Here is a 26,422-nt window from a genome sequence, read left to right as displayed (position 1 = left end):
GTCGGGGCAGCCTTGAGAGTCGGCAAAGCTGTTCCCACCCCTCCCATCCGCTCTGGTGCAGAAGGGCGAGCGCTGGCGTGGGAGGGGGCGCCTGTGCCCACTCCCGGGCAACGACGCCCGCCCGCCCGCTTTGCCCCGGTGTGGGCAGAGCCGGTGCGGCTGCCGGGACCGGCGCTGCGCTCAGGTCAGGGGGTTCCCTCTCGCCCCATCCCTCAGAGGTCGCTCTCGATGCCCGGGCATCATGCGCCCTTAAAAATATAATCTGCCCGGTAACAATCAGCGCGCAGCGGCGAGAGCCCCAGAGCTATTGGCTATGCAAATAGCGGGAGGGGAAGCGGCGCCCCAAAGTCCCCGCTCGCAGTTTTAAGGCGGTATTTCCGTGCCCGCCGCCCCCGGCCCACCCTCTGCGCCGGCCGCGGCCGGGGGTCTGAGGGGCGGCCGCTGCGGGGACCCCGCGCCCCGCGGGGCTGCGGCCGCTCGGCGCCCGCCCCGGCTGCGCCTTCCCCTTCGGGAGCCTCCGCACTGCCGCAGCCGGCAGAGAGTTCGCAAAGTTGTCACATTTTGCAGGCGGGGAGCGAGTGCCGGAGAAGTGCGAGCAGGGTGGAAGTCACCCTGTGTGGGACATAGCTCCTCTCACCTCCCCCCTCCTCCCCAAGCCAACCTTTCTCCCTCCTCCCTCCTCCCTCCCTCCCTCCCTCCCTCCGCCGCGTTTCCTAGAAAGTTGTATCAGCGTGGCCATGCAACGCTAAGACGGTTCGCCTGCTCGAAACACGAATGTGTGCCGGAGGAAGTAGCGTGGTGGTTGTGAAGAATTCACCTCGAAGACGCCTCGAAACCCCCCACCCCTCAAGGGGATTTTTTTGGGTTTGCTGTTAGCGGGCAGCTCTGTCCCCCTCCGGCTGCAGGTTTAAGGGGCTGCCGGAGCAGGGAAAGTGAGACATGGATCTGGCACCCTGCTCTGCCAGGGTATTTCATACTTCGCCCCCCATCGTCAGGGTGGGTACAGAGGGGAGCCCACAGCGCCTTGCAATAAGAAAAGGAGAGGGAAATTCATCGTGACGAACTCCCTCAGAAGGCAAGTGTGGAGCGGTTTTAATTTGATTGCTGGAAGGAAGCAAAAGAGAAGCTGTCATTTGTGTCTGTGTGTCCCTATACGAGGGCCTCCTGGTTCCTTGTTAGCTTATAGAGAGGGAAAAAAAAAAAAAAAAAAGCGCGTTTGATGTTACGTCTGACCAGCTGCTGTTCTCCATAATAACAAGAGAGAGAGAGAGAGCTGCCTGCCCTGGCGAGTTGCGTCACTTCGCTTCAACTTTAGGCTAGAAATCAAGAGAGGGAGAGACAAGTTTCGAGGGAGGCAGGAGCGAACTGGAAAGCCCTGCCGTCTTCCTCCCACCCACCTACCCCTCCTCCTTTCCCCCTCTCCTTTCCCCACCCCCTTCCCCCCCTCCAAAAAAAGAAAAAAAAAAAGAAAAAAAAAAGGAAAAAACCTTTCCCATCAGAGAAAGAGGGAGATCTCTTTGGAAACATGGAGCTGCTGTGCTGCGAGGTGGATCCCATGAGGAGAGCTCTGCCTGACCCGAACTTGCTCTACGATGACCGCGTTTTGCACAACTTACTAACCATAGAGGAAAGGTATCTGCCCCAATGCTCCTACTTCAAGTGCGTCCAGAAGGACATCCAGCCCTTCATGAGGAGGATGGTGGCCACTTGGATGCTGGAGGTTCGTACACCCCGGCCCCTCGGAGCGGGGGGAAGGCAGAGCGGCCGCGGGCAGCGCCCCGGCCCCTCTCCCCCTGCAGCCCCTCGCTCTTCTGGTCGGCTTCTTCTTGTCGATCCCCTCTCCTCCTTGTCCCCCTGCGGAGCTCAGCCGGTGCGGGAAGGGGCACGGGGAACACCGACAGCCCGCGGGGGAAGTCGCCCCTTCCGGGGGGCTCCGGGAGCGGGGTGCAGGAGGGGAGGAAGCGCGGCGTGTTGGGGGCGGGGGGGGGGGGAAGAGAGAGAAAGAGAGAGGGAGTTGGAAAAGTCATTTGCAATTAAAAGCAAAGAAAATCCGCCTCCGGGAGCGCTTGTGATTGAGGCATTCCTGGGAAAAGGGAGCAGCGCCCGGGACAGGGCGAGGGTCGGGGGGTGCCCCGTGTGCCCCGCGTTCTGCCCGGCGAGGGTTCCGTGCCCACGTATGCAGTGGGGAGGACGTGCCTTTTTCTCGCCATGTTGCGCTGCATGCGGACTCTGCTCGCAGGCGCCGAGCCCGGCTGTCCCCGCTCCTTTCCGGGGGGCTCGGGAGTGCCCCCCGCCCCCGCGGAACGGGACCCCCGCTGTGTCGGGGCCGTGGGGCGGGCGCTGAACCCCCTGCTCGCCCCGAGGCTTCAGGCACAGCGGCAGCGGGCCCGGAGCGCCGCAGGCTCGCCTGCCTTGTGCTGGCCCCACCAGCCATCCTTTGCCCCTTCGGATGTCCTTTTGGGGGGACCTTTCCCGAGCCAAACCCCCTGGGTTGGAAAGCCCAGACCCCCCGCTTGGTTTTCGTGTGCGATTTGTGCTTTTTCTCCGCGGCTCCGATTTTTGGTAAATTTTTAAAGAATTTTGCTCGCTGCCTGCTAAAAGGATCCAGGCGGCTCGGGCTCTCTCCACCCCACCTCGCCCTCGCTATGTCTCCCGTCCTTCCCCCCATCTCGGGATTGGGGGCGCAGGGCTGGGGGACACCCGGCGGAGGAATTTTTACAATTGTCGGAAACGACAGGGGATCGTCCCGGGATGCCACCAGCCCCAAAACCTGGACCGCCGGGGAAGTTTTGATATTTTTTATCGATTTTTTGAAAATATGACGAAATAAAAAAGAAAAATTGGGTCAAAAAAAAAAAAAAAAAAGGTCTGAGGCTGCTCGCTTGTTGCTGGATGGGGCTTTTCGGCTCTCCCACACAGTGTCTTGAATTCATTTCTTACTGAATGAACTAAAGGAATGTGAAAGCCGATTGACAGCCTTCCCAGCCTCTCCACAGATCTCCCCCTCCCCCAAAATTTAGCTCCCCGGGAAACAAAAATAGCAGGAGCAAAAGCAAGGGAAGTAGTGGTCTGTTTGGTGGGTTCACTCATTGATATATTTTTTCCTTCTTGTCTCTTTCTCGCTTCCCACCCCCGTTTCCCTCCCGACTGCCCCATCGTTCTCTCCCCACGCTCTTCACTTGCAGGTCTGCGAAGAGCAGAAGTGCGAAGAAGAAGTTTTCCCTCTGGCCATGAATTACTTGGACAGATTCTTAGCTGTGGTGCCCACTCGGAAGTGCCATCTGCAGCTGCTGGGGGCAGTGTGCATGTTCCTGGCCTCCAAGCTGAAAGAGACAATCCCCCTCACAGCCGAGAAGCTGTGCATATACACGGACAATTCCATCAAACCCCAAGAGCTGCTGGTAAGCAGCCCCATTCCTCCCTCTTCTCCGGCACAGCACCCAGCACTTCGCCACCCAACCCCTGCCTTTTAGAAAAACCCACGCTTTTTCCGCGTTTCTGAAGGGCCACAAAGTCTCGGGGTTCGGCGCTGAGGGCTGGGGACAACCGCGGGAACATCCGTGTCCTCCGGAGCCGCCTGGCAGTGCCATGAGGCGCTCCGGCCGCTGCCCGCTCCGGCCGCTGCCAGGGGTTCTGGGCTTGGCGGTGCCGGGAGTGGGTCCGTCCCCGCCGTGTCCCCGCCGTGTCCCCGCTGTGTCCCCGCTGTGTCCCCGCTGTCCCCACGGGGGACCTCGCCGGGCGCACGTGCGCGGGCGGGCGGGGCGGCGGCGCCACCTAGCGGCAGACACGCGGCAGTGCGGGGCCGGGGCCGGGGGGACCCGGGATGCTCGGGGGGGGCCCGGGATGTTCGGCCGTGCCCAAGGGGCAACGGCAACAACTGATGCCCAAGGAGTTCCACCTGGACACGAGGAAGAACTTCACTGTGCAGTGACAGAGCACTGAACAGATTGTCCAGAGAGGGTGTGGAGTCTCCCTCATTGGGGATATTTTGGAGTTGTCTGGGCACAGTCTTGTGCCCTGTGCTCTGGGATCACCCTGCTGAAGCAGGGAGGTGGTACTAGGTGCCCCACTGTGGTGCCTTCCAGCCTGACCCATCCTGTGTGATATGGCTCAGTTAAACCACCCCGTGTTTGCTGCTTCTCTCAGTTCAGATGCAGTGGAAGCAGAAACAAACCGATAATTACTGAAGGAAAAAAGTGGCGTATACATCATGATGTGGAGCACTGAATGTGCACCAGAGCCTCTTGGTGATATGGATGTTAGGTCAGAGACATGGCTGTAGCCATCCGAGTTGCAGGAGAATTTCTCCTATGAATCACTGGGAATTCCCTCTGGGGAGGCGTTGGGGTTGATAGCTTGTGCTTCCACAGAATTAAAGAGCCTTGCTCTCAAAGCCTGCCTGGCTGTCAGGGCAAGAGGTGTCTCGTTGGCAGCACGGATGGGCAGGGGAAGTGTCGTGGTCACCATGCGCAGATACGCAGAGCGGTGTCCGTGCCTTCTCACGCCACGTGGATTGAAGCGTGTGTTTAAAGTGCTTCCTTGTATTTGGTCCTCTGGGTTGACCGTTCTCTCTCAAAACCTGTCACGTCAGTAATGCTGGGAAGAGCAAACCTTCGTTCACATAATTGTTATTATGTTCCAACATTTCACAGGTTTTCTTGAGAAACTAAAGAAACCCATCTGGTTTCTGTGGCCTTTTGCATATATGTTAGATTTTTCAGGCCATGGAGGACTCTGTCATAATCCAGAAGGAATGTCCGTAGGAAAGTAACTTGCTCTTAAAGTGGGCATCTATTCAGGGAAACAACTGCAGAAATGGCATTGTGGGGTCCATGTTTATGGTTTCTCAGCAACCCTGGTTGACGTCTCCGCGGCTGCAAAATTAAAGGGCCTTTTTTTTTTTTCCTGTCTTGCTAGCTCTGTGAGCTCAGCTGGGGCTCCCCACCATGCTGGGCTCCATCAGGCATCATCAAGACTTGGGAACCAGTGCGTGGAATTTAGTTAATAGCTAATAGTTGATGTATGAGACAAATGCGAGTCGGAGGCCTGAGCTTTGCTCGCTCTTTGGGGCACTGTAACGTGTTAAGAACTCGGTTTAAATGTTGACACATGCAGGTCATGCGCCCCATGGCTGGATCTGGTGGTGGGGTGCTGTTGCCACATGGAATCCCATTCCAGGGAATGGCCAGTAGTTACGTACACGCCCAAGTTTTCCTTTGATTGCAGTGGGAGTTTTGGGTGTGCAAAGAATCTGGGAATGGCTCCTACATGATTTACTGGCAGATAATTTACACAGGCTACTTCTTGGCTGTGTTGTGTGCATTTCCTTTCTGCGGAGCCTGTCTTGGAGTAGTTTAAGCACCATCAGATTTATCTGCAGGACCTTTGGAGTACAGTTTTGGGAGGGAATGCCATCAAGCCAACTTCCCCAGTTTTGAAAAAAGGAATGTATATCTAGGTTATTTTTGTTCATGGCTGTCCCTAGGGCTTTAAATGGCTATAAAGTAAGGACTATAGCCATTTAAAAGAAGTTAGTAGGGAAGGACCACAGTGACCTTGGCAATATCTAATTGCGGGCTAAACTTTCTGGGTGGGCATTCAGCAGTGGATAAAAAAAAAAAAAAAGTAAAACCTTGGCAGGAGCTGCCAGGTCTCATTATTTTCAGTAGAGCCTGACATTTCTGGTGTTCAAAAAAAAAAAAAGAATATAAAGTCAACAACTTCAAAGCAGTAGAGGCATATGGAAAAAAGGGTTTGAGCAAAACAAATTTAGCAGTGATAAAGTTATAATAAGAAATAAGCAGAGGTTTTTTGCAGGCTTGCTTATGGCTTTTGTTTTCTTTTGCTCTCCCTTTCCCCCCCTCTGCAGGAATGGGAGCTGGTGGTGCTGGGGAAGTTGAAGTGGAACCTTGCAGCCGTCACCCCACATGATTTCATTGAACACATCCTAAGGAAGGTGCCTCTCCCTAAAGACAAGTTGCTTTTGATCCGGAAGCATGCACAAACCTTCATCGCCCTTTGTGCCACAGGTAGGCTCAGCTGCTCTGGCTGCTGCTCATAGTGTGGTTGGAAGGGCAGATTTGTTCCTGGTGGTGCTTCATCCCCTCCATCCCTACATAATGTGGGAAGAGCAGCTGAATCCCATGGGATTGTTTGCAAAGGGTGTTGTGAATCAGGCCCCAAAACTGTGCATTGGACAGAGTTCTTGCAGTAGTGACCAGTAGTGGAGCTGATTTGTGTGGTGCTTTTGCAGTGAAGTCTTGTAAGGCTGTATTAGACCATCCTGGGTTCTATTTTGCTTCATTCGCTGCTTCTCTTAGAGGGCCATAGATACTTGTAAGGACAGCTCCAAATACAGAAGCTATTGTGGCACATTAGCCCAAAATGTATTCAGCTAATGCATTTCATGAATGTGTTCATAAACTTTTCTTTAACTGGACTCCATCCAGATAAAAGGTAAAATTGTGTGGTTTAGCATTTATGTGATACTGCCACAGCCCTGAAGCGCAGGGAATGACAGTTTAAAAAGTAATTGCTTTTTTTTAAAAAAAAAATTTGGATTCTTTCCTGGCTTCACCCCAAGATAGCAGTGAAACTACTGTGTTTCATAAGGAACCATTGCACTCCCTTTTTGTCATACACGTGAACACAGTTTCTGAAAATGTAGGTGAGAATAATTGTTTCTTTGGAAGAGAGGCCTTTTAATTTTGACCTGTCTGCAAAACACTGGTTTTCATTTGTGTGTTATTTTGTTGTTTGGGTTTTTCCTCCCTCAGTTACTTTTACAAAATTAGTGTACTCTGAATTTTCATCCAAAGGGTTAATGGTAAGACTACTTTTAGATGCTAAACCTGGACTAGAAAAACAGCATGCAGTGTTTTTCAGAGTAATTTTGAAGGAGTGGATGGCTCAGTGTTTGAATTCACCAGTTTGACATACCTTGTCCTTTGTGATAGGAACGGTTCTCCCTATGTGTTTGCAGAGGGGAAGGGAAGACTGAGTGCAGCTTTTGGGTTTGAACACCTGTTTCTTGGTATTTGAGATGTAGTGACTACTTTTACAATGTTGCCCAGTTCTTCCTGCCTCAGATGATGTGTTTTAGAGATTTGTATATGGGCTGTGTTAGGATAATTGACATTTTGGTCGCCATGATGCTAAGACTTCCCCTTGTTTTCCCACTGCTGCATGATCCTTTTCAGACCAAAGGACTCAATAGAAGTGTTGCTCAAACACTGCAGGATCAGTCTTGGTGATTTCTTTGCCTTCTCCCCTTACTCAGGATACATTTCCCCTTACTCAGGATACAGTCACTGTTCTGCCTTGTGTGATATGAAAAAGGTGGTCTTTCCCATGGACATTTCCCTGGGTCTTCACACCATCAGCCATCAAACTCCAATACAGCTCCATGTTGCCTTCCAAACAAGACAATATTCCCACTCTTTTGTTGCTTTCACTTCCTACAATAGTGTTTTGGTTTGTTTTCTTTTTTATCCAACACAACATTTTCTTGAGAGCCCTAGAATTTCATTATGGTTTAACATCTCAAATTCTGGTCCATAGTCCTTTGCCCTTAAAGTTTTCCATATAACCAAACCATTGCAAGACTGTGGGTCATGAAAGAGTCTCCAAAGTCCATGGCTTCTTTCCACTCCATGAATTCTTTGGTGGTTAGCTCCATGCTCTAGAAGTCCTTTAACTGAGATCCAGAGCAGTGCCCCCTTTCCAGCCCTCAGCCCAGTCATGCAGTTCCCTCATGTGTGTCCTCCATGTGATCTGCATCTCATGTTATATGTTTCCGATGCATGAAATGAAGTCCTTTGTGTAGAGTTTAAAGAGGCAACAAGTCAAGAGTTTCTTCTCTTAAAAGTGAAAGATGTGATTGCTGTCTAGAGAGCTTTGCAAAAGGGAGGGCACCATGGTGCTGGCCGGAGGTTTCCCTTTATTTCTCACCCCATTGTTCACAGACCACCGTGTAGTTTTGAGGGGGACCCACAACACTTTTGCATTTTGAAAGCAGAGATCTTACCCAGGCACTCAATACCACATTCCCACTTTACCTGTGAACTGCTACCTCAATTTCCATTGTGGAAATGTTGTTACTGCAGAATTTCCCTTTCACCGCCACTCTTTGAAGAAAAGCCCCTTCTCATCAGACTTCCTTCCAGATCCAGTTGTCATTTCCTTTTCTTGTCCTGTTTCTTGCAGAGCTCTCATCAGCTACTCTGTTTCTTCTTTGTCTTTTTCCTTTAGAGCTGCTGCTCTCTGCCAGCCGGGGTTTATGCCTGGTGTTTCATTTCCCCATTTGCCTCCTTTTAGCAACAGAACCTCCTCGGACATGTGGCTCCTTCTTCCCTTGCTCCCCATGTGTGTTTTTAGCCTGGGTTTGACTCTTTACTATTCCCGGACCTGATGTGGCTGCCTGGTCTGGAGCACAGCAGTGAATCTATTTCCTGATTCATCTCAGCATAGCTTTCTCTGCTTTCAAGTACTTTTCTCCTTTAAAGTATCAGGCAAAATCTGGCATATTTTGAACTTTTCTCCCCTAGCCTTAGTTCTTCTTCACCAACAGCTCCCTTTTAATTTCCCAGCTAAAACGTTTTACCAGAAATTCCCAGGTGTTCACTGCCTGTACGGAGCTGGCTTTGATCTCAGTCCTGCAGCATTTAGTGTCAGCAAATGAAGAGGGAAGCAGCCAGAAACAGTTACTGGGTGTTATGCTGGGTGTGTAGGATCACTGTGATACTCATCCCTGTTCTCCTTTCCATCTGAACATTCCCCAAAAGGAGGTAATAGTCCATTCTTCTGCATGTTCCTTTTGGTCATGTTTGGTCACTTTGGCACTCTCTCTGTTTCTCTGCTTTTATTTTAAGCCCAATGAACCTGAACCAAGCCGTGTGGTTATAAATCCACAGCTTCTCCCCAGTCCTTGCAGTGATTAATGATTCACATGAGCATGACTAGAACTGGAATGTCTCCCTCTTTGCCCTTGGTCCCATTGGAACATACGGCTGCTAAGCAGGACAGAAGCTTGTGTGTCCTCCTGAATAAAGTTTTCTCTTCCATTGCTTTGCACTCACAAAGGTTTCAGGAGTCTCCTTCTCCATTAGGAGGGCATGGAAGTGGCAGTTTCCTACAGCTGCCTTGCTCACTGTACAGTAAGAGTTCATAGATGGACAGTATGCACTGGCATAGCCTGATCTGTCACCATGTCATTGTTTTCTCATCCCACTGGTGGCTCCCTGTGCAAGTCAAAATCTCCTTCAGAAGGCTTACGAATTTTCAAGGCACCAAGAGTATGCATTTGGGGCCTTTAAGTAGTGTTTATGGATTCTCTCTTATGAGGAGAGACTGAGGCAGCTGAGCTTGGTTAGTCTGGAGAAGACTGAGAGACGATCTTATTAATGCATATAAATATTTCAAAGAGGGTGTCAGAAGATGGTGCCAGGCTCTTTTTAGTGATGCCCAGTGACAGGGTGAGGAGCAGTGGCCATAAACTGAAGCACAATAAGTTCCACCTCAACAAGAGGAAGAATTTCGGTACATTGAAGGTGGCAGAGCCCTGGAACAGCTGCCTAGGGAGGGCCTGGAGCCTCCCTCTTTGGAGACATTCCAAACCCTCCTGGACACGCTCCTGTGTCACCTGCTCCAGAGGACCCTGCCTGGGCAGGGGTGTGGATTGAGTGAACTCCAGAGGTCCCTTCCAGCCCAAATGATTCTGGGATTCTTCAGCATGGGAGGTTCCTGTTTAGCTGTGAACCCAATGAAGATCATCATCGTTTTGCTCGCTGGAATTGCATTGCTTTTCCACTCTGCCCACACCTCCATCTCTTTACTGCTCTGCACCCTTTGTTCCTCTGTCTCTTTGCACAGCACTGCACAGCTTGGAAATGTTCTCTGAGGGGCTGGCCATTTGCCTGTACTGAGCTCCAAGCCAGGGAATCACTGCTGGAAGGAGTGGGAGAGGGCAGTGGTTACAGAGGTGTGTGCAGAGCCTGCCACGCTGCTGCTGGGAAGAGAACTGTGCATTATTTCCTTACACTTTGGCGTGCTCATGATTTCTTCTTGTAGCCTGTTCAGAGTCACAGATGCACCACTGCTTCCTTGTGTTACACTCTCCTCTCAGAGGCTGTACATGCTATGGTTTTGGTGCAGGAGATCTCTTTTTTATGTGAGAGCCTGTAAGGGAATGGTTTTTGAGGGAGGGTGGCCTGTGTGTGACAGGCTATCAGAGGAGCTGTAATGGAGACACTAAGCTCTGTGAGGAGCTTCACAGGATTTTAGATGGGTGGCAAGCAAACCTTAGAAGCAGAAGCCTTTGCAGACTTGCAGAGGCAGAAGGCAGCTTGTGTAAAACCCTGGACTCAGTCCTTGCATGGTCCTTCCTTGTCTCAGCTGAGTCCTGTGGCAGGTGGGATGTGCCCATGGTGGGTCCAGCATCCCAGTCCTCCGAGCCCGTGTCAGCACAGAGGCCGAGAAAGAGCGGGAAAATGTCGGCTTAAGTCAGTTTCATACAGTGTGCCAAACCTCTGCCCACTGTTTCTGGGACATTAATAATCTACACTTGAAAGCTGAGAAGGCTTTTTTTAACTTCTGGGCCAAATCCTACCTCCTTCTTCAGACAGAAGTTCTGTGGAAGTCAATGGGAGTGTTGTCTGAGTGAAGACTGCAAGATGAGGTCTACAACCCTGTAGTGATCTATGGGATGACCACACAGAATGAGGCCTGTTTGCTCCTCAGCATTCCTGCTGGGCAATTCTACTCTGCATCCCCTTTTCATCCAGTGTAAGTTACTGGAAGGTGTGATACAAATTTTGTTTAGGACCTGTTCTTTGCAGAGGGGAAGAATGAAGCAGAGGCTTCATTATGTAAATGTCTTAAGAAATAAAATATGTGTTGCAAAGTGGCAGTGTTTACAGAAACTTCTTGCATAGCAGAAGGAAGTTTATTGCTAGACAAAGGAAGGCTCTTGGTTTCTGCAGGAAGAGGCAGCTCATATCAATATATTGAGCTTTCCACCCAATGGAGCCACAAGAACCAAGGAAGTGCCATCAGCAAGTAGTCAGGGCCTCGGGAATGTTTCATGATCAGTTAAGTCTGGCAAGAGGAGGTGGGAAGAAAAAGAGAATGAGAGCATGTGGTGATACAAGGTGGCCTCGCTCCAGAGCTGCCAGAGGAGTTGCCCTCCTTTCTGCCAGCTTCAGGTCTGACATTTTGGTAGCTCAGGCACTAACATCATCCTAATCCTTGGTTATGAAGCTGTAAAAGAAGTGCAAATAATTACCAGTGCAAACAGTTGTTCAGAAATACTATTTCCCATCAGCTAATGAGCATATTGTTGTGAGTGCTCCTCTACTTTGCATAGGTTGTTCAGCATGTTTCCCTGTCTTCACTTCTCTTGGATGGTTGTGATGAAGCATTAACATTTAGGATACTTCAGACTCATTTGTATAAAGGCCAAATGCTGTTTGCTTTACTGTAGCCCAGGAGGAGAATTAGATGTCTGCTCTCCCATCTACTCAAAGGATGGAATGACCTCTGCAACCTGGTTTACTTGAAAGTTTTGTGTTTGCATTGAAGGGCTGAAGAGTCACCTGGTTTTGCCTTTAAAAGTAGAAATAGTTAACGTGAGGAAAATTTGCAGTGTCTTGGAGAAATACAAGAACAAGAGAAAAAATGGCCATTGCAGATAAAACCAGCTGTATTGGAAAAAAAAAACCAGAGTACCACACTGACCCTGAAATTGCATTTGTATCAAAGCAGACAAGAATTAAATTCACTACCTCCATTGTTTATCTTAGACTTTTCTTTTAAGCTTAGATAGTTAAATATAGATCCATGCTTGTCTTCATAGTAAAAGCATTGGCTGGGTGAAGTCTGAGGCTGGCTGTGACCATTATTTAGATAATTTCAATGTATCAATACTTGTTTTCCTGATGGAAGTAACATACCTTTTTTTCCTCCCTTTTTTTCCCCCCACTGTGAGAAGAACTACCTTCTTTAATGACAGCAGTTTCCAACTCTGTAAATAAATATCTATCAAATTATAGAGATGAAAACTGGCTGCTGATAAAAAGCCCAACCAGCAGCCAGATCAGTAACATGGGTCATTTCAAGTAGGTTTAAGCAGGTAGAGTTCCCCCACCTTTGACACACCGAGCACGTTCAGCCTGGGCATTTGTCAGTGCTCTTCTCCTGCTGATGGTTTTATTTGTTGGCTGCAAGTTAAGGCTTCCCCTTGCAGAACCTCTCTGGGTAACTTCCTCCAGTTCCCTTCTGCTTTGGACTGTCAGCCTTGCATTTTCCTGGCTTGAAGGTAGTGAAGACCACTGGACTGGGAGACAGCCAGCAAAACAGCTCAGCCGCAGTGCTCGCAGCCCTGGAACCTCGGCGTGGATTACGTGTGCTCCACTGGCAGGAAAACCTCCTCATGCCCTGGCTGTGTCAGCTGCAGGCTGAAAGTGGGGGACAGGTTCAGGGTACCCTGAATTTGCTGGATGACTCTGGCTGGCTGGTCCACAGGTGGCTGTGTTTCAAAGGGTGCTGTTTCTTGCATTGCCTTTCTTTATTTCCAGAGCTGGAGTCAGTGGGATTGTGCAGGGCTGGTCACTTGTTTTTGAGGCCTTTTGGGAAATAGGTGATACTAAAGCGGGGATGGGATGGTTCTAGTGTTTATTGCCTGGAAATAGAAAATAAAACAAGTTGTGCTTTCTAACAGCCCAGTGTCTTCCCTTGAAATGTTCATGTGCTCAGATTCTCATAGACCACGCGCTGTGACACTGCTTCTCTAACTTATAATGAGACTCTTTTGTACTTTTCCCATGGAATGGCATAATCACAGAATCAATTAGGTTGAAAAAGACCTCTGAGATCATCGAGCCCAACTATAAACCTATAAATCACAACAAAGTTGGAGTCAGAGTCATGCTTTAGATGTAGGCTCTGGGTTCATGTTAACCAGGTTTGCACACAGAAGGATTTAGCTCATAACCTTGCTTCAGGTGTCCAGGGAGAAGTGCTTTTTATAAAATTCCAAGTGTCCAGTAAGAAGTGCTTTCTGTAAAATTTCCCCTGTAGTTTAGGTTTCATCATCTCCTACAAGGATTTTTGGTAAATGCCTATGTTTCAGCTTGCATTTTTAGGCTCTCTTTCTGTGGCCCCACCTTTTATTTATTTATTTATTTATTTATTTATTTATTTATTTATTTACTTATTTTATTGTTTTGCTTTTTTTTAATCTCAGGACAAATTTTGAACCTAATTTGGGAGGGTGGGGTACAGCAGTTTTACCTGGGTGAAAACTGAATGAGGATGGTGAGACTTGTCTTGTTGTCATAGTAGAAGCAGAGATAAATGCTTATAGTTGAAAATAGCATGTAAAAAGCTTGTTTTGAATTTCTCAATGGAATCTAAGAGACTGGGGGGGCGGTTCTGCATCCCCTCAGATACGGTACTTAATATTTATGCTTTCATTGCACCTTGACAAACATTTCACGTAGTTATTGCTTTGCTTGAATATGGAAATATGTTAATTATGGCCTTTATTGCGCTGCCTGCTCTTTTCCTCAGCCTTTTCTATTCAACCCTCTAGGTGGCCCAGCACAATGTGGCTTCTTTTCTTTCAATGAGCTCTTTCCACACTAATAGGGTCCAGGGTGATGTGGAGAACCATGTGCACAAAATTGGTGCACCACCCCCCATTCCTTTGTGGGCATGTCAGGTTAAATTCATATCAGCAGGAGGGTCACTGCCATGATTTTCAATAGCTCGAGATGAGGTGATGACTTCAGACAATGGTGCCACACTCTCCAGTTGGAGACACTTGCCTCACCAGTTGCAGTAGTTAATTAATATGCTAAAAATAGAAGCCAGTGATACAAATCGCTGCCTGTTGTACAACAAAGACTGGGCATGTGTAGCTTTGATAGCCAAGTTTATGGTGCTTGTTATGGAGGGAAGTTAGTTTAGAGCTAGAGGCAATGTAAGACTTTCTAGATGCTGAGCTTTAGTCACTCTGGGCCTCTGGCCATTCGCTCGCTGTCTCATTTGCATTATGAATGACATTAAGGGAGCTAACAAGGTTATTGGGCATAGAAATGTTCGCATGTGACCCCACGTGGAAGCAGACCTACAGCAGTGCTAGTTGGCAGGGACACTGTGCCTCTTTATTCAGCTTCCTAGGAAGACAGTTTCTGGGAGTGGATCTAAAATCAGCCATGAGAACACCGGCATTTGGATAACGTGGAGGTCGTGATGCGAGGCAAGGAAGTTCAGAGGGCAGGTGGAGCTCTGTCCTTTGCTCAGCCCATTCTGCCTGGACATGGGACCTCCCCACACCATCTTTTTACTGCATCCTGCCTGAAACTCTGAACGAGGAGGGGAAACCTGTGGAAAGTCAACTGCTATCTGTAGTTCCCATCCGTGAGAGGCAGTTTGGTACATCCAAGATCAAATATGGAAGTTGCTTCCCAGCTTAGGGGTGTGGTTATCCCTTACATGTGTTTGTATAAATCCACGTGAGGTAAACATGAAAATGTTTGGATCACAGAATCATTAAGCTTGGAAAAGACCTCTAAGATCATGGACCCCAACCCAGCACTGCCATGTTCACCACTAAACTACAACTCCAAGTACCACATCTCCATGGTTTTTGAACACTTCCAGGGATGGTGACTCCACCACTTCCTTGGGCAGCTGGTCCAATGCCTGATCACCCTGAAGAAATTTTTCCTAATATCCAGTCTAAACCTCTCCTGGTACAACTTGAGGCTGTTTCATTTTGTCCTGTCCCTTGTTCTCTGGAAGCAGAGCCTGACCCACCCCTGGCTGCACCCTCCTGTCAGGGAGTTGTAGAGGGCAATAAGGTCCCCCTGAACCTCCTTGCCTCTCTCAGTTGCTCCTTATCAGACTTGTGCTCCAGCCCCTTGCCCAGCTCCATTCCCTTCTCTGGACACGCTCCAGCCCCTCAATGTCCATCTTGCAGTGACAGGCCCAGAACTGGACACAGCACTGGACACACCTCACATTGGTGAGGCCTCGCCAGTGCCCACAACAGGGGGACAGTCACTGCCCTGGTCCTGCTGGCCACACCATTGCTGACCCAGCCCAGATGCCATTGGCCTTCTTGCCCACCTGGGCACACACTATGGACCAGCAGGCCCAGGCCCTTTCCTGCTGGGCTCTTCCCAGCCACTGTTCCCCAGCCTGGAGCTGATGGGGTTTGTGACCCAGGAGCAGGACCCGGCCCTTGGCCTTCTCACTCATCTCTCTGGCCTGGACCCATGGATCCAGCCTGTCCAGATCCCTCTGCAGAGCCTGTCCTCAAGCATATGAACACTTCAGCCCAGCTTGATGTCACCTGAGAGCGGACTGAGGATGCACTTGATCCCTTCATTCAGGTCATTTTATCAAAGAGAACTGGCCCCAACACTGAGCCCTGGGGGACACACCACTGGTAACTGGGAGAAAGTGCAATCCTGGAAGTGTAATTCCCATTCCTTCATCATGTGCTGAGATGAGTGTACTCAGGACTCTGTCCTGCACTGAGAATTTGGGTGTCAAGGTTCTTCTGTTGTCTCACTCGTTAGTGAGGGGCAATTAAATTTCATTTCCAAGAATGGAAGAATCCAATTCCAAGAATCAGCTTTGCTATGGACAGTGGGTTCTTATTACAGTAGTGCATAAATTATTATTTTTATAATAATGGCAGTCCATATTCTTGACTTCCCACATAGCCAGTGGGAATTTGCCCTTCAAAAGTGTCTGTCAGAGTGTGATGTCTGGTAGGAAGCAGCATGCAGTGTTGGGCTTGCAGGTGGGAACCTCCTGGTGGTCCTGTGAGACCCAAGAAATCCTTGTCAGAGTTTCAACTCCTCCTTTTGTGTCCCCACTTCTATCACCCCAGTTCTGGTCCATCTGGGTGAATGTTACATCCCAAGTGCCATTCTTACTGGACTGCTTCAATCCTAGGGATATATTCCAGCCAGATGAAGAACATGCTGTCTCCACAGCTATTGAAGTATGTGCCAGCTCTGAGTTTGGGAGGCTGAGAACAACTATCCATGTGTCTAAAAACCTGAGTGGTTACACAGACAGCAGCAGGGTTACAGAATTTTTGAACAGAGGGGATTTGGGATCTGCAGCTGGGCAGTTTTCTGTAATCTGTTTCTACTGATGGAATGTATTGCTTGTTATTTATTTCTTATCATGTATTACTTTGGTTTACTCTTCCTTCTACTCCAGTTCCCCCAGCTGAAAACTGGTAGAGAAAGGTATGCTAATACAGAAAATCAGTAGAGAAAGGTTTGTTAACGAGTTATTGTTGAGCCAAAGAACCTGCAAATCAAGTTTAATTTTAGGAATATATCAAGATGTGAGAGATATGGTATATAGCAAGATAAACTAGTGCTGATAAACCAGTGTCTGTGGCAGTATCATAAACCATAAAATTGCCTTATAAAGATCACAGGATTTTATTTTAATTTCTCTTCTGATTTGACAGATGTGTGAGAGGACGTTCTGAAGTGTATTTTCAGCTTGTTTATTAAGAAGTAGTAGTAATGACAAATGTGATCTTTGTTCTTTGATTTCATAGCTATGGGCTGTAAGTGTTCTTACTTCCTAATTGCTAAGGTAGTAAAGATGAACCGTTAATTAAAATCTCTTTCCCGGACAGGTCTTTAAATGCTCGAATTAATTAACTCTTTAAAAATTGACGTGACTAAAAATCTCATTTTGGTCCTTTGTGATACCTTATTCCAGTTAGTTTTCTGGTTATACAGAGAGGTCTAATGTGACCAAGACCCAAATTTCTGACATAAATTACAGAAAGCCTCCTTCTTCTCTTTCCTTTTCTTTAAAACTAAGGAAAGACTATTAAAAATTGTCCAGGTTTACTTTATGCATCAGTGAGAATAAAAGACTGAACTGCATTTCCATTTTAATTTGCAGGTCTGTTCCCCCTCCTTTGACTGCTTGTGATGAGCAGTGTGACTAATGAGCTCCATGGGACCAAAAAGAGTGGCACTTTTCCCTTTCTTCTACTTCCCCGGGTTTTATTCTTGGGTGTGGTTTTTTTTTATGTTGCTTGCCTCTGATGTTTTGCAGCTTTTCTGGTCTAGGCTTGGACTAATTCCCAGATCTGTTCTTGCAGATTTTAACTTTGCCATGTACCCACCATCAATGATAGCAACTGGAAGTGTGGGAGCAGCCATCTGTGGCCTTCAGCTCGATGATGGGGACAGCCTCACGGACCTCCTGGCCAAGATCACAAACACAGATGTGGTGAGTGTCCCACATTCCTCTTCTCCTTGCACTTCCCAGGCCACAGTGGAGAGCTGGGCCTGATCCTGAAGGCTGAGTGGAGCAAAGGAGGTGGGTGCTCTTGCAGGAAGTGAGTTGCAGGTGTGGACCCAGCACTTTGGTTTGAGTCTGCAAAGCTCCTTGATCTCCTGGAATTCAGTTTTTTTTTAGGCTTGGTGGGGAGAGCCTGCTTTGCCAGCAGGCTGAGCCTCCTCAGGAGCCCTGGGTGATGGGTTGAGCAGGCAGCATTCCCTGGGATATTAAGCAAACCAGGAGGTGTTGTGCTGCTGTTGGTCCTGGGCTTGCAACCTTAAAACTGCGCTTCTGGCCCTCCTTCAGGTATCACCTAAAAATTCTTGGCTTGAATTGGAATTCTTGGAGGAAGTGAATAATGAGGTAATTTCAAGGCAGGACGTGATACAGGCAAAACTCAAGCTGTCCTTAATGTGTGCTAATTTATTATTTTAATTCACAGAGTAAATATGTGGCATTATTACATCTGTGAGAGCATTGTTAAATGAAGATTTGGATTTGTGATTTGGTTATAAAGGAGTAATTAGTCCAGTTTACTTAAAAGGGGAGAATTTTGGTATTTCTTCCTTTTTGTGACAATCAAATTGATCCTAATTTTCAAATGCAGTTCTGGGGTTTCCCATTTTTTAAAATTCCAATTGTATTTGTACAGCAAAAGAAACATTTCCAATTCAGAGTGCTTGAAGTCTAGACCATAGAATCACAGAATGGCCTGGGTTGGAAGGGACCTTAAAGAACATCTCATTCCAATCTCCACCTGCCATGGGCAGGGACACCTTCCACTATCCCAGCTTGCTCAGAGCCACATCCAGCCTGGCCTTGGACACTTGAAGGGATGGGGCAGCCACAGCTTCTCTAGGCAACCTGTGCTGGGGCATCACCACCCTCACAGGAAGAATTTCTTCCTCGTATCCAATCTAACCCTGCTCTCTGTCAGTGTGAAGCCATTTCCTCTTGTCCTGTCACTCCAGGCCCTTGTCAAGAGTCTCTCTCCATCTTTCCTGTGAGTTCCCTTCAGGCACTGCAAGGCCACAATGAGGACACCCCAAAGCCTTCTCTTCCCCAGGCTGAACAATCCCAATTGTTCCCTCAGCCTTTCCTCCCAGCAGAGCTGCTCCATCCCTCTGATGCCCTTGGTCCCTCTGAGAGGAGGGACACCCGTGCCTGAGAGAATTGGGTGTAAGGCCTATAAGACCCTTTTGCTGCATCTTGCAATTTGGAAAAAAAATATCTACTGTGCTGATCTTTTCTATCCAGATTGTTTAAGTCTGAAAGAAAATACCTACAGAAACGTCTTAGTTGTTCTTCAGTGGTTAGAAGATGGGGTTTTCATTTTGCAATGAAAATGACTTCACACCTTTTCTTTTAAATTTAGCAAGTTTTTTTTATCAAAAGCATGCTTTTTTGCCATCCTGGTGAAAATCTTCCCAGATCTGACTGAGCCTACATTCCTTCAGAATAAAAAATTAATGCTCTTTCCAAATAACAAAGAACTCCTGACATTTTACTGTTCCCATCTCCTCTCTAAGAGTCTGTCAGCATTGGGTAGAGATCAGCTTCCTTCTATTTGCTCCTGGTCTCAGCCCACAGCAGCACAGACTTAGAGAGGAGAGTCTCACTCATCCCCCACATCAGAACAAACTTGAGACAAAAGGAGCTTTAATTAAGCTTTAGCTTAATTGCTAGAAAATAAAAGCTTTTGCAGAAATTAGAGGTGCTGTTATTTTTTTCAGTGTTTTCAGTGTTGAGGCACAGGTAGCCTTAACTCCCTGCAAGTTTTGAAGCCTCAGCCTAACCAAAGGTTGCCAAAATTTTTGAGCTTGGGCAAAATAGTGTATTTTTCATTAGCCTGCTGTTTCAGTGTAGCTGAAACAGATATTTGCTAGGTATTTTCTCTGTGAGTTTTGCATTGGAAAAATACAAAAGGGCCCAGGATTGGAAACATTAATCCCACATGATAAAGCGAGAGAGAGAGAGAGAGAGAGAGAGAGGGAGAGAAGCAACTGAAAATGGGGTCTCAGAGAAGCATGGGGCAGGCTTAGCAATAGGTAGTAATACCAGCCTCATGTGTAAAATGTATTGTTGGAAAAAATGTACTGTCTGGATTGTGTAAGAGTTGGCCCAAGGCTGTGTTAATAAAGAGTAAAGACTATTGTAATACATTTTACACTGGGACTTAATTAAAGTTGAATGAAGAGCTTCAGTTCTCTCACTTCCGAATTTCTGATGCCTGAGAGCTGTTCCTGCAGTGGCACAATTAATTCATTGTCACTGTGTGAATGATTTTGTTTTCCAGTGGGGGCTTAGGGAAGAGTCAGAAATGAATGTTCCTGGGCTTTAGGACCGTCATGCGGGAGAAAAGTGGGGAAGTCACAGAAATTAACAGTTCTGCAGAGGAAAACCTTCTGGCCCCCTGTGCCTCGTGGTAGCCCACAGGAACCATCAGGCAGCTGGGGAAGAGTCCTTCCCAGCCAGAGGGTGCCAGGGCTTCTGCTTCATTTTTGTTTTGGAGTGTGTGATTGCCTAGCATGGAAACAGATGATAGGACTTTCCCACTGGCTTTTCAAAAAATGTCACTGTCTGAGGTGAAGCATGAAAAATCTCAGCTTCAAAGCTGCAAGCAGATGAAAAGAAGGAATGGTAATGAAACCCTGATGCAACTTAAGTGCACGGAGCTTTTCTGGACTTTCACTGTTTTATAACAATAATTTAAGGGTACAATCTATTTGCTGGGAAATAACAGCATTAACCAGGAGGCTGAAATCAATGATGTTATTTTAGATTTACGTTAGAGTGAGACTGGAGTTTGGCATTTACAACTAAAATAAAGGTTTTTAATGGATGTTTCATTAAGAATTAGACCAAAATACAGTATTAATTAACAACATGTCATTTAGAGCCCAGCTGTTGGGTAAGCAGAGTGTTTCTTTCAGAACTACATTGGTGTTGGATATCCTTGTATGAATCCAGTGCAGTGCCCCAGACTTGAGATGGAGTGGTCCAAGGCATCCTGACACTTTCATTTTAGGGATAACCAGTTATTTCTGGTAAATAGCTGCCCTGGGCTGTTTGGTGAGGGTTGAATCACAGGCTGGAGAAAGTGTGACAACAGGGCCAGGCAAACCCTGGTTTCATTACTTCTGCCACTGACTGAAATTAGCAGCAGGGAGATACTCTTGGAGAAGCTCGGCAGCCTGAAGGGTAGTGAAAGTAGCTCTGCATCTGAACTGCCTTCTCTGATTGTTACTGTCCCTAAGAGCCACTAAGAGATAATCCCACACAACTGAGGGAGAGGAAGATTCTCCTCCTCTACTCTGTTCTTGTGAGGCTCTGCCTGGAATACTGTGTACAGTTCTGGTGCCCCCAACCAACATAAGGAACTGTTGGAGCAAGTTCAGAGCAGGCCACTTGATAAAGGGAAGTGGAGCAGCTCCCCTGTGGAGACAGGATGGGAGAGTTAGGGCTGTTCAGCTTGGAAAAGATAAAGTTGTGCGGATACCTGAGAGCGCCTTCCAGCATCTGAATGGGCTACAGGAAAGCTGGAGATGAACTTCTCATCAGGAACTGTAGTAACAGGACAAGGGGGAATGGCTTTAAACTGAAAGGGAGTAGGTTTAGATGGGATATTACGAAGAAATTAGGAATTAGAATTAGAGAGGGTGGTGAGTCCCTGGCATAAGCTGTCCAGAGAAAACTGGGGTATCTGCCCCATCCTTGGAAGTGTTCAAAGCCAGGTTGGATGAGAATCTGAGCAATGTGGTCTAGAGCAAGGTGTCCTTGCAGGGGGGTGGAACAAGACAACCTTTAAGGTCTGTTTGAATCCAAACCATTCTGTGCCTCTAACTTCACACAGCTCTGCAGGACGAGGACTGCATGTTCCAGTCCGTTCTCTTGCCAGGGGCTGGGAAAATTTCCTTTGTGGTTGCTTGAAGAGGAGAGGCTGGTGAGCAAAGAGTTAACAGACCTACTGGCAGGAAGCTGCAGAGCTCCCTGTGCATCTCTTGGTGGGTCATTGCAAAGGAAAAATAAACAACTCAGGAAGTCAGGAATTCCCATAGCATCCCAGACCAGCAGTCCAGCACGAGCAGTATCCTGTCCCTGGTGGAGCCAGATGCTTCAGAGGAGGATACAAGCATCCCTGCTGTGCACAATTACGGGATGTGAGGAAGGATAGCTAAATGGGTAGGACACATTTTAAGACCTTGGAATCAATATTTTGCTTTGCTTAAGACCTTTCTTGGGTAAATCCAGTCCCTCACCTCCTGGAAGAGCAGCCATCCAGGTTGCATCTGGATGACACACGGAGTTGGTCTTCCCAGCATCAGCAGCCAGGGAGAGATTTTTTCAGGCAGAGACAGTGGCTGTATGTGGGCAGAAGTCATCTCTAAAAATCTGTTCCCAGATGGTAACTGGTGTATATTGAGTGGTTTGGAAAATCTAAAGCATATTTAAGGGCTTGAAGTAGAAAAAAAGCAAGGAACCAAGCATTTTTTAAAGGCTTGTCAAAACAGCTGGCTGTGAGCTCTTACAAATGTGGAGTGGGGCTGTTTTGAAGACTGGATCCATAATAAATGGCATTTAAAATATATCCACTTACATGTGCCACATATGTCAGTGCTGGGATTTTTTTTTTATTCCCAAGATCAGAGGCATCCCTTCATAAAGATCTGCAGATTTCTGCACAGAAACGGAAGTGAAGAACCACCGTGCTCAAGAATTCAGAGCTGCAGTAAAAAAATAATGGAAATCTATCTTGAATGGATTGCATTTGAACATTGTCCCTACAGCACATACACCATTTATCCCCTCCTTTGTAGTGTCTAGGGCCTGTGGTTTTGGAAGCAAGAAACAGGACTCACTGTATCTTATCCTGCCTTATTCGTTGCAGACCACATTTTGTATGCAAGGAAACAACAGGCAAAATAGCGTCCCAGAGAAAGGAAGAATGAGATAGTTTCCTAAGTTGTCTTTGCCTGAGTTGGCAGCTGCTCCGTTTCATTCAGCTTTTTGTTCCCCAGTGAGTGCTGTGCGTGTGTAGCAACAATGGGGTGATGCAGTGACACCGCGGGCTCATGGCGGAGTTCCGTCGGGTCCATTGGCAGGCGCGGCCGTGGCTGGCACGCCGAGGGAGTCAGGCCCCCGAGGAACGGCTCCGCAGCCCCCGGAGCAGCTCCCATCGATCCGGCAGGGAATCCCTGCTCAGCTCCTGCAGCTCTTGTGTAATGCAGGCAGGTCCTCCCAGCTTTTGAAAATCCTCTTTTTCACTAAACACTCAAGGTGTTTGATACAACAGCATAAATCCCACACCCTTCCACCTTTTCACGTCTTCGAAGTATTACCTGGTAGAGATTACCAGGAATCCCAAGTCACACTGAGCAAGGAGTATCTTGGCATCTGCCCCTGCATCGCCCTGCTGGTGTGTTGGCTTTACTCTCTCTTTTCCCAGTTCGGAAAACATTGTTCTCTCCTGTTTACGGTGAGAAATACCTACAGCAGCAACAGGAAACCAGCAAACTGAGTGGCGAAGCAAACAGTGGAACTCAATGTAGAAAGGACGCTGTTGAAACTGCTGAAAAGACCAAAAAATTGCAGAGAAAAATGCCCTGTATTTCAGATTCTTAATGTTAGTCACCTTATTTATTGCATTATTGCAGTAATGTGGCTACAGTAACTGGAGAAGCTCTGGCATTAATTAGTTTTTTGCACTTTTTTGTTTTATTTTTTGAATGAGAGAGATTTCCTTGTTAGTTCACATGAAGTGTCCTTTGGAACAGCAAATTACTATTTTCTGTACTCCCAGATGGAGAAAGAGACATAGACACTTATCTGGGATTGATGCTCTTTGTTACAGTAGCAAAAAACATACATTCAGGAGGGAAAATATTTCTGTTTTTTAACTGCATCCATTAGATGTGAGATCACTGTAAATACAGTAAATGGATAAGATATTCCCACAGCAGCTTTCCAGGCTCTTGCTTTGGAGAAGGTCAGTGAGGTAAAGGCCAGCGCTCAGCACACAAAGGCCCCACTTTGGGAAGGAATCCCTGTTTATGTCAACAATGAAGCATGTGCTTTGGAGAGGTCTGAATTGGGGCTTAAATGTGAACCAGTGGAGGAATCCAGCCGGCTTTTGTGTGTAGGAGTACAGATGACATGTTCCACACTGGAATTTATGTAAATCCCAACTCTTTAATGCATGTCTGATTGCTGCTTTCTTAGATCATCCAAGCAGTGCATACATGACTAATGAACAGTACTGTAATTTTGGGTATCTCCAGAACCATTTCCACTTATCAAACCAGATCCTGCACCTAAAAATGTCCTTTCCTGATTTCCCCTTTCTAATCGGTTTTAAGAAAGAAGAAGACATTGGGGGCCTTAACTCTTACTTGTGAAGTGATTAATATATATGTGGAAAAGTAACCACCCTTTAACACAAAAATGCCAGAAGGTTTTTTCAGCATTCCCAGCTTTGGGATTTTGGTCACTGGAAAACAAGAGCCTGTTGGCTGAGTTGAGTTGGGTTGAGTGGGAGGACTTCCTTTATAGTTTGCCAATGAACCATAAATGCCAGTTTAAAACTGGAAGCTGGGTGCGAGTATAGGACATATGTATACCACAGAAGTGTTGAAAAGTTCAAGAAAGTGAATTATGTGTAATATTCTGCAGGATCTTCCCCAGGGCTTGTGCTTTCTTTCAAGATTGTCATGAATGGAAATTGAAATCTTCAATGATTATTGACTTGAATAAGTAGCTCATGCCATAGAGCTGCTGATTCCTCCTTCCAGTTATTTTCACTGCCAGCATTTCCATCAGAGCCTTGAGGTTACCCCTCATCAGACACAGGAAAGCTTTTCTTTTCCTTCAAATGCATTTCAAGTGTGCTAGTAAAATCACCTAGGGATGAAAGAGTTTCAGAATGAAAAAAAAAAAACAACCCCAAAGTTAATTGCCTTTTTAGTTCTGTACATGCTGAAGTAAAAATAAAACTATGGAGTGGAAAGTACCAGAACTATTTTAATCACTAAAACTACTAGACCATATAGAAGAATGGGGAAGTTGATCCATGTGACACACACTTAAAATTAAGTTTTTATAAAAACAACAAAGGTTTTGCAGTATTCCGAAGGAATGGTCCTAGCCCTTGTATTGCAAAATCTGGGGTCATACTGCAGGGCATTATAGTATTCTTTCAAGGAAGATTTGTTGAAAATAATGCAATTCATGGGTTTTTTTTCTTTGATATGTTCTTAAAACTTAATTCACTGTTGTCAGAGCCATCTAGAACTTGCAAAATGAAAGTCCACCAGTAAAATATGTACACATGCAGCAAATCCCCATGAAACTTGTAAGGGTTAAAACTACTGTGTCATGGGAAGGCCAGGCTGCTTTTGATGGCTTTTTAGTAGTTTTTTGTATCATGTCCCTTAACTTTGGATTGACAAAAAGTTCCGGTGATGCCCTCATCTATTCAATAAAACCACTTACCTTATCACTGTGACAGCTGAGTTGATAAGATACTCTAAATTAGGGTATCCAAGGAGCTTTAGTGTGCAAATAGCAACACTTTTTTGGAAAACTATTTCATGCTGAATGCAGTGTGCTGGTCATTTTTACTGTAGATTTCTTTGTTTTAAATAATTTGGTGGTTTTAAGTTCAAAATCTAAATGTAGACCAGAGAAATAATACACAGTGGCCTGTGGATTCCCATATGAAATAAAATCCATGTGATAATTCCAGTTGAGGCCACTTTATAGGTTTTATGTACAAAATGAAGACACCAGAAATGACCCATTTCTCTGCAGGGTTACTTAGAGATTTCAGCCTCTTCATACCTGAAATGAATCATCACGCTGCCCATCAGAAGTTTGTGTACTGATGATGTAAATGACCATACATGAGGGTATTCAGGAACAGACAAAGCTGACTCCAAATGCTTAAGCCTCATGTTCCGCATGTCACCACCCTTCCTTCCCCAAGCCTGCCTGCAAGGAAATTGCCTCATTAAGCTTTTTAGACTGAAGCTGCTTTAAAAAAATCTGGCCTGTTTTCAGAAGGACACAGTACTTTGAAACTGTTCTTTTAAAGAAGAGGTTCTTGGACCCAAAAAAAAGCACATTACGAGTGTTGTCTGTTACAAGAGTCTCCAAACTGGTGCCCCCACACTTGAAAATGCCTTGACCCACACAGTGATCTATTGTCATTGCCCTCTTACACGCAGGTGAATGCTTACAACAGACCTGAAGCCCTCCCTAGCTGATAATGGAGGATTTTCTTTATCTGAGGACAGGATTTTGCAGCCAGGAGCTGCTGGCTGGTAGCCAAGAAAAATGCGTGTTCATTACCCATGGGAGCTAATTGCACTCATCATGAATGTCAGTGTCGCCAGCAGAACAGATCCTCTTCACCAAATGTGTTTTTTTCCAGTCAGGCTGGGATGACAAATCAATCCTCCATTCATTAATATTTCAAATTCTCTCCAATAACCAGGTACTGTGTAGAAAAAGGGCTGTGTTGGTCAGGGCCCAGCTCCTCAGTGTTGGAGTCACATCCCATAGTGGGTTCACAAGTGTGGAACCCTGTGGAGGTCAGTGCTCTGCTCTGTTCTTCAGCTCCCCTGCCTGACAGTGGGAATGGTGATCCTCAGTCTCACCACCCCTGCCAGATGTTCTGGGGGCACTGGTTAAAGCATTGTGCTGTGAAAATCCTCCTACCAAGCCCTGCATTGCTCTGTTGCCTGCAGACCCCTGGAAGGACCCAGCTCTTAGTCAGGCTGAGGCCGCAGGTAGTTTACAGTACTAGTGCCTTTTCCAGAAGGACTCTTCAGGGCTGCCTTTAGAAAATGCCGTTTCTTGTAGCACCACTTGTCCCGCTGCACACTGTCGGATTGATACTCCCAGTCCCAGCCCACTGAACATGGTTGGCGTTGTGTTCATACAGTCACAGCTTGGGTTTTATTTTTAAGTTTCTCCTATAACTCAGGGTTTGTCAAGGTTTTCTCACACTTTTTTTTTACTGGTTAAATAACCACATTATTTGGTCTTCTAGTGTGTTACCAAGAGTGTGGAACATCCTGTAAATATTTCAATA

At 46.9% G+C, this 26,422-nt stretch overlaps 1 protein-coding gene across 3 annotated transcripts in view; it reads left to right on the top strand.

Annotated features, from left to right (window-relative positions):
• The first annotated feature begins 413 nt into the window (after positions 1-413).
• The window catches only part of LOC131573490 (G1/S-specific cyclin-D2), a 27,828-nt gene continuing 1,819 nt past the window's right edge, over positions 414-26,422 (top strand). The window contains exons 1-5 of one of the 3 annotated variants that reach the window (XM_058827491.1): positions 416-1,720; positions 3,186-3,401; positions 5,870-6,029; positions 17,150-17,284; positions 22,813-22,895. In XM_058827491.1, the coding sequence (XP_058683474.1) occupies positions 1,526-1,720; positions 3,186-3,401; positions 5,870-6,029; positions 17,150-17,284; positions 22,813-22,880 (774 nt within the window). In that variant the 5' untranslated portion in view covers positions 416-1,525 and the 3' untranslated portion in view covers positions 22,881-22,895. Of the gene's footprint in view, positions 1,721-3,185; positions 3,402-5,869; positions 6,030-12,313; positions 12,651-17,149; positions 17,285-22,812; positions 22,896-26,422 lie in introns of those variants that run through there. The other 2 variants (XM_058827492.1, XM_058827490.1) reach the window with 2 other exon arrangements.

The sequence above is a fragment of the Poecile atricapillus genome, chromosome Z, assembly GCF_030490865.1.
Source record: "Poecile atricapillus isolate bPoeAtr1 chromosome Z, bPoeAtr1.hap1, whole genome shotgun sequence".
Lineage (NCBI taxonomy): Eukaryota > Metazoa > Chordata > Aves > Passeriformes > Paridae > Poecile > Poecile atricapillus.
The sequence above is the reverse complement of the archived record's forward strand: the minus strand, read 5'-3'. Positions and strand labels throughout refer to the sequence as shown.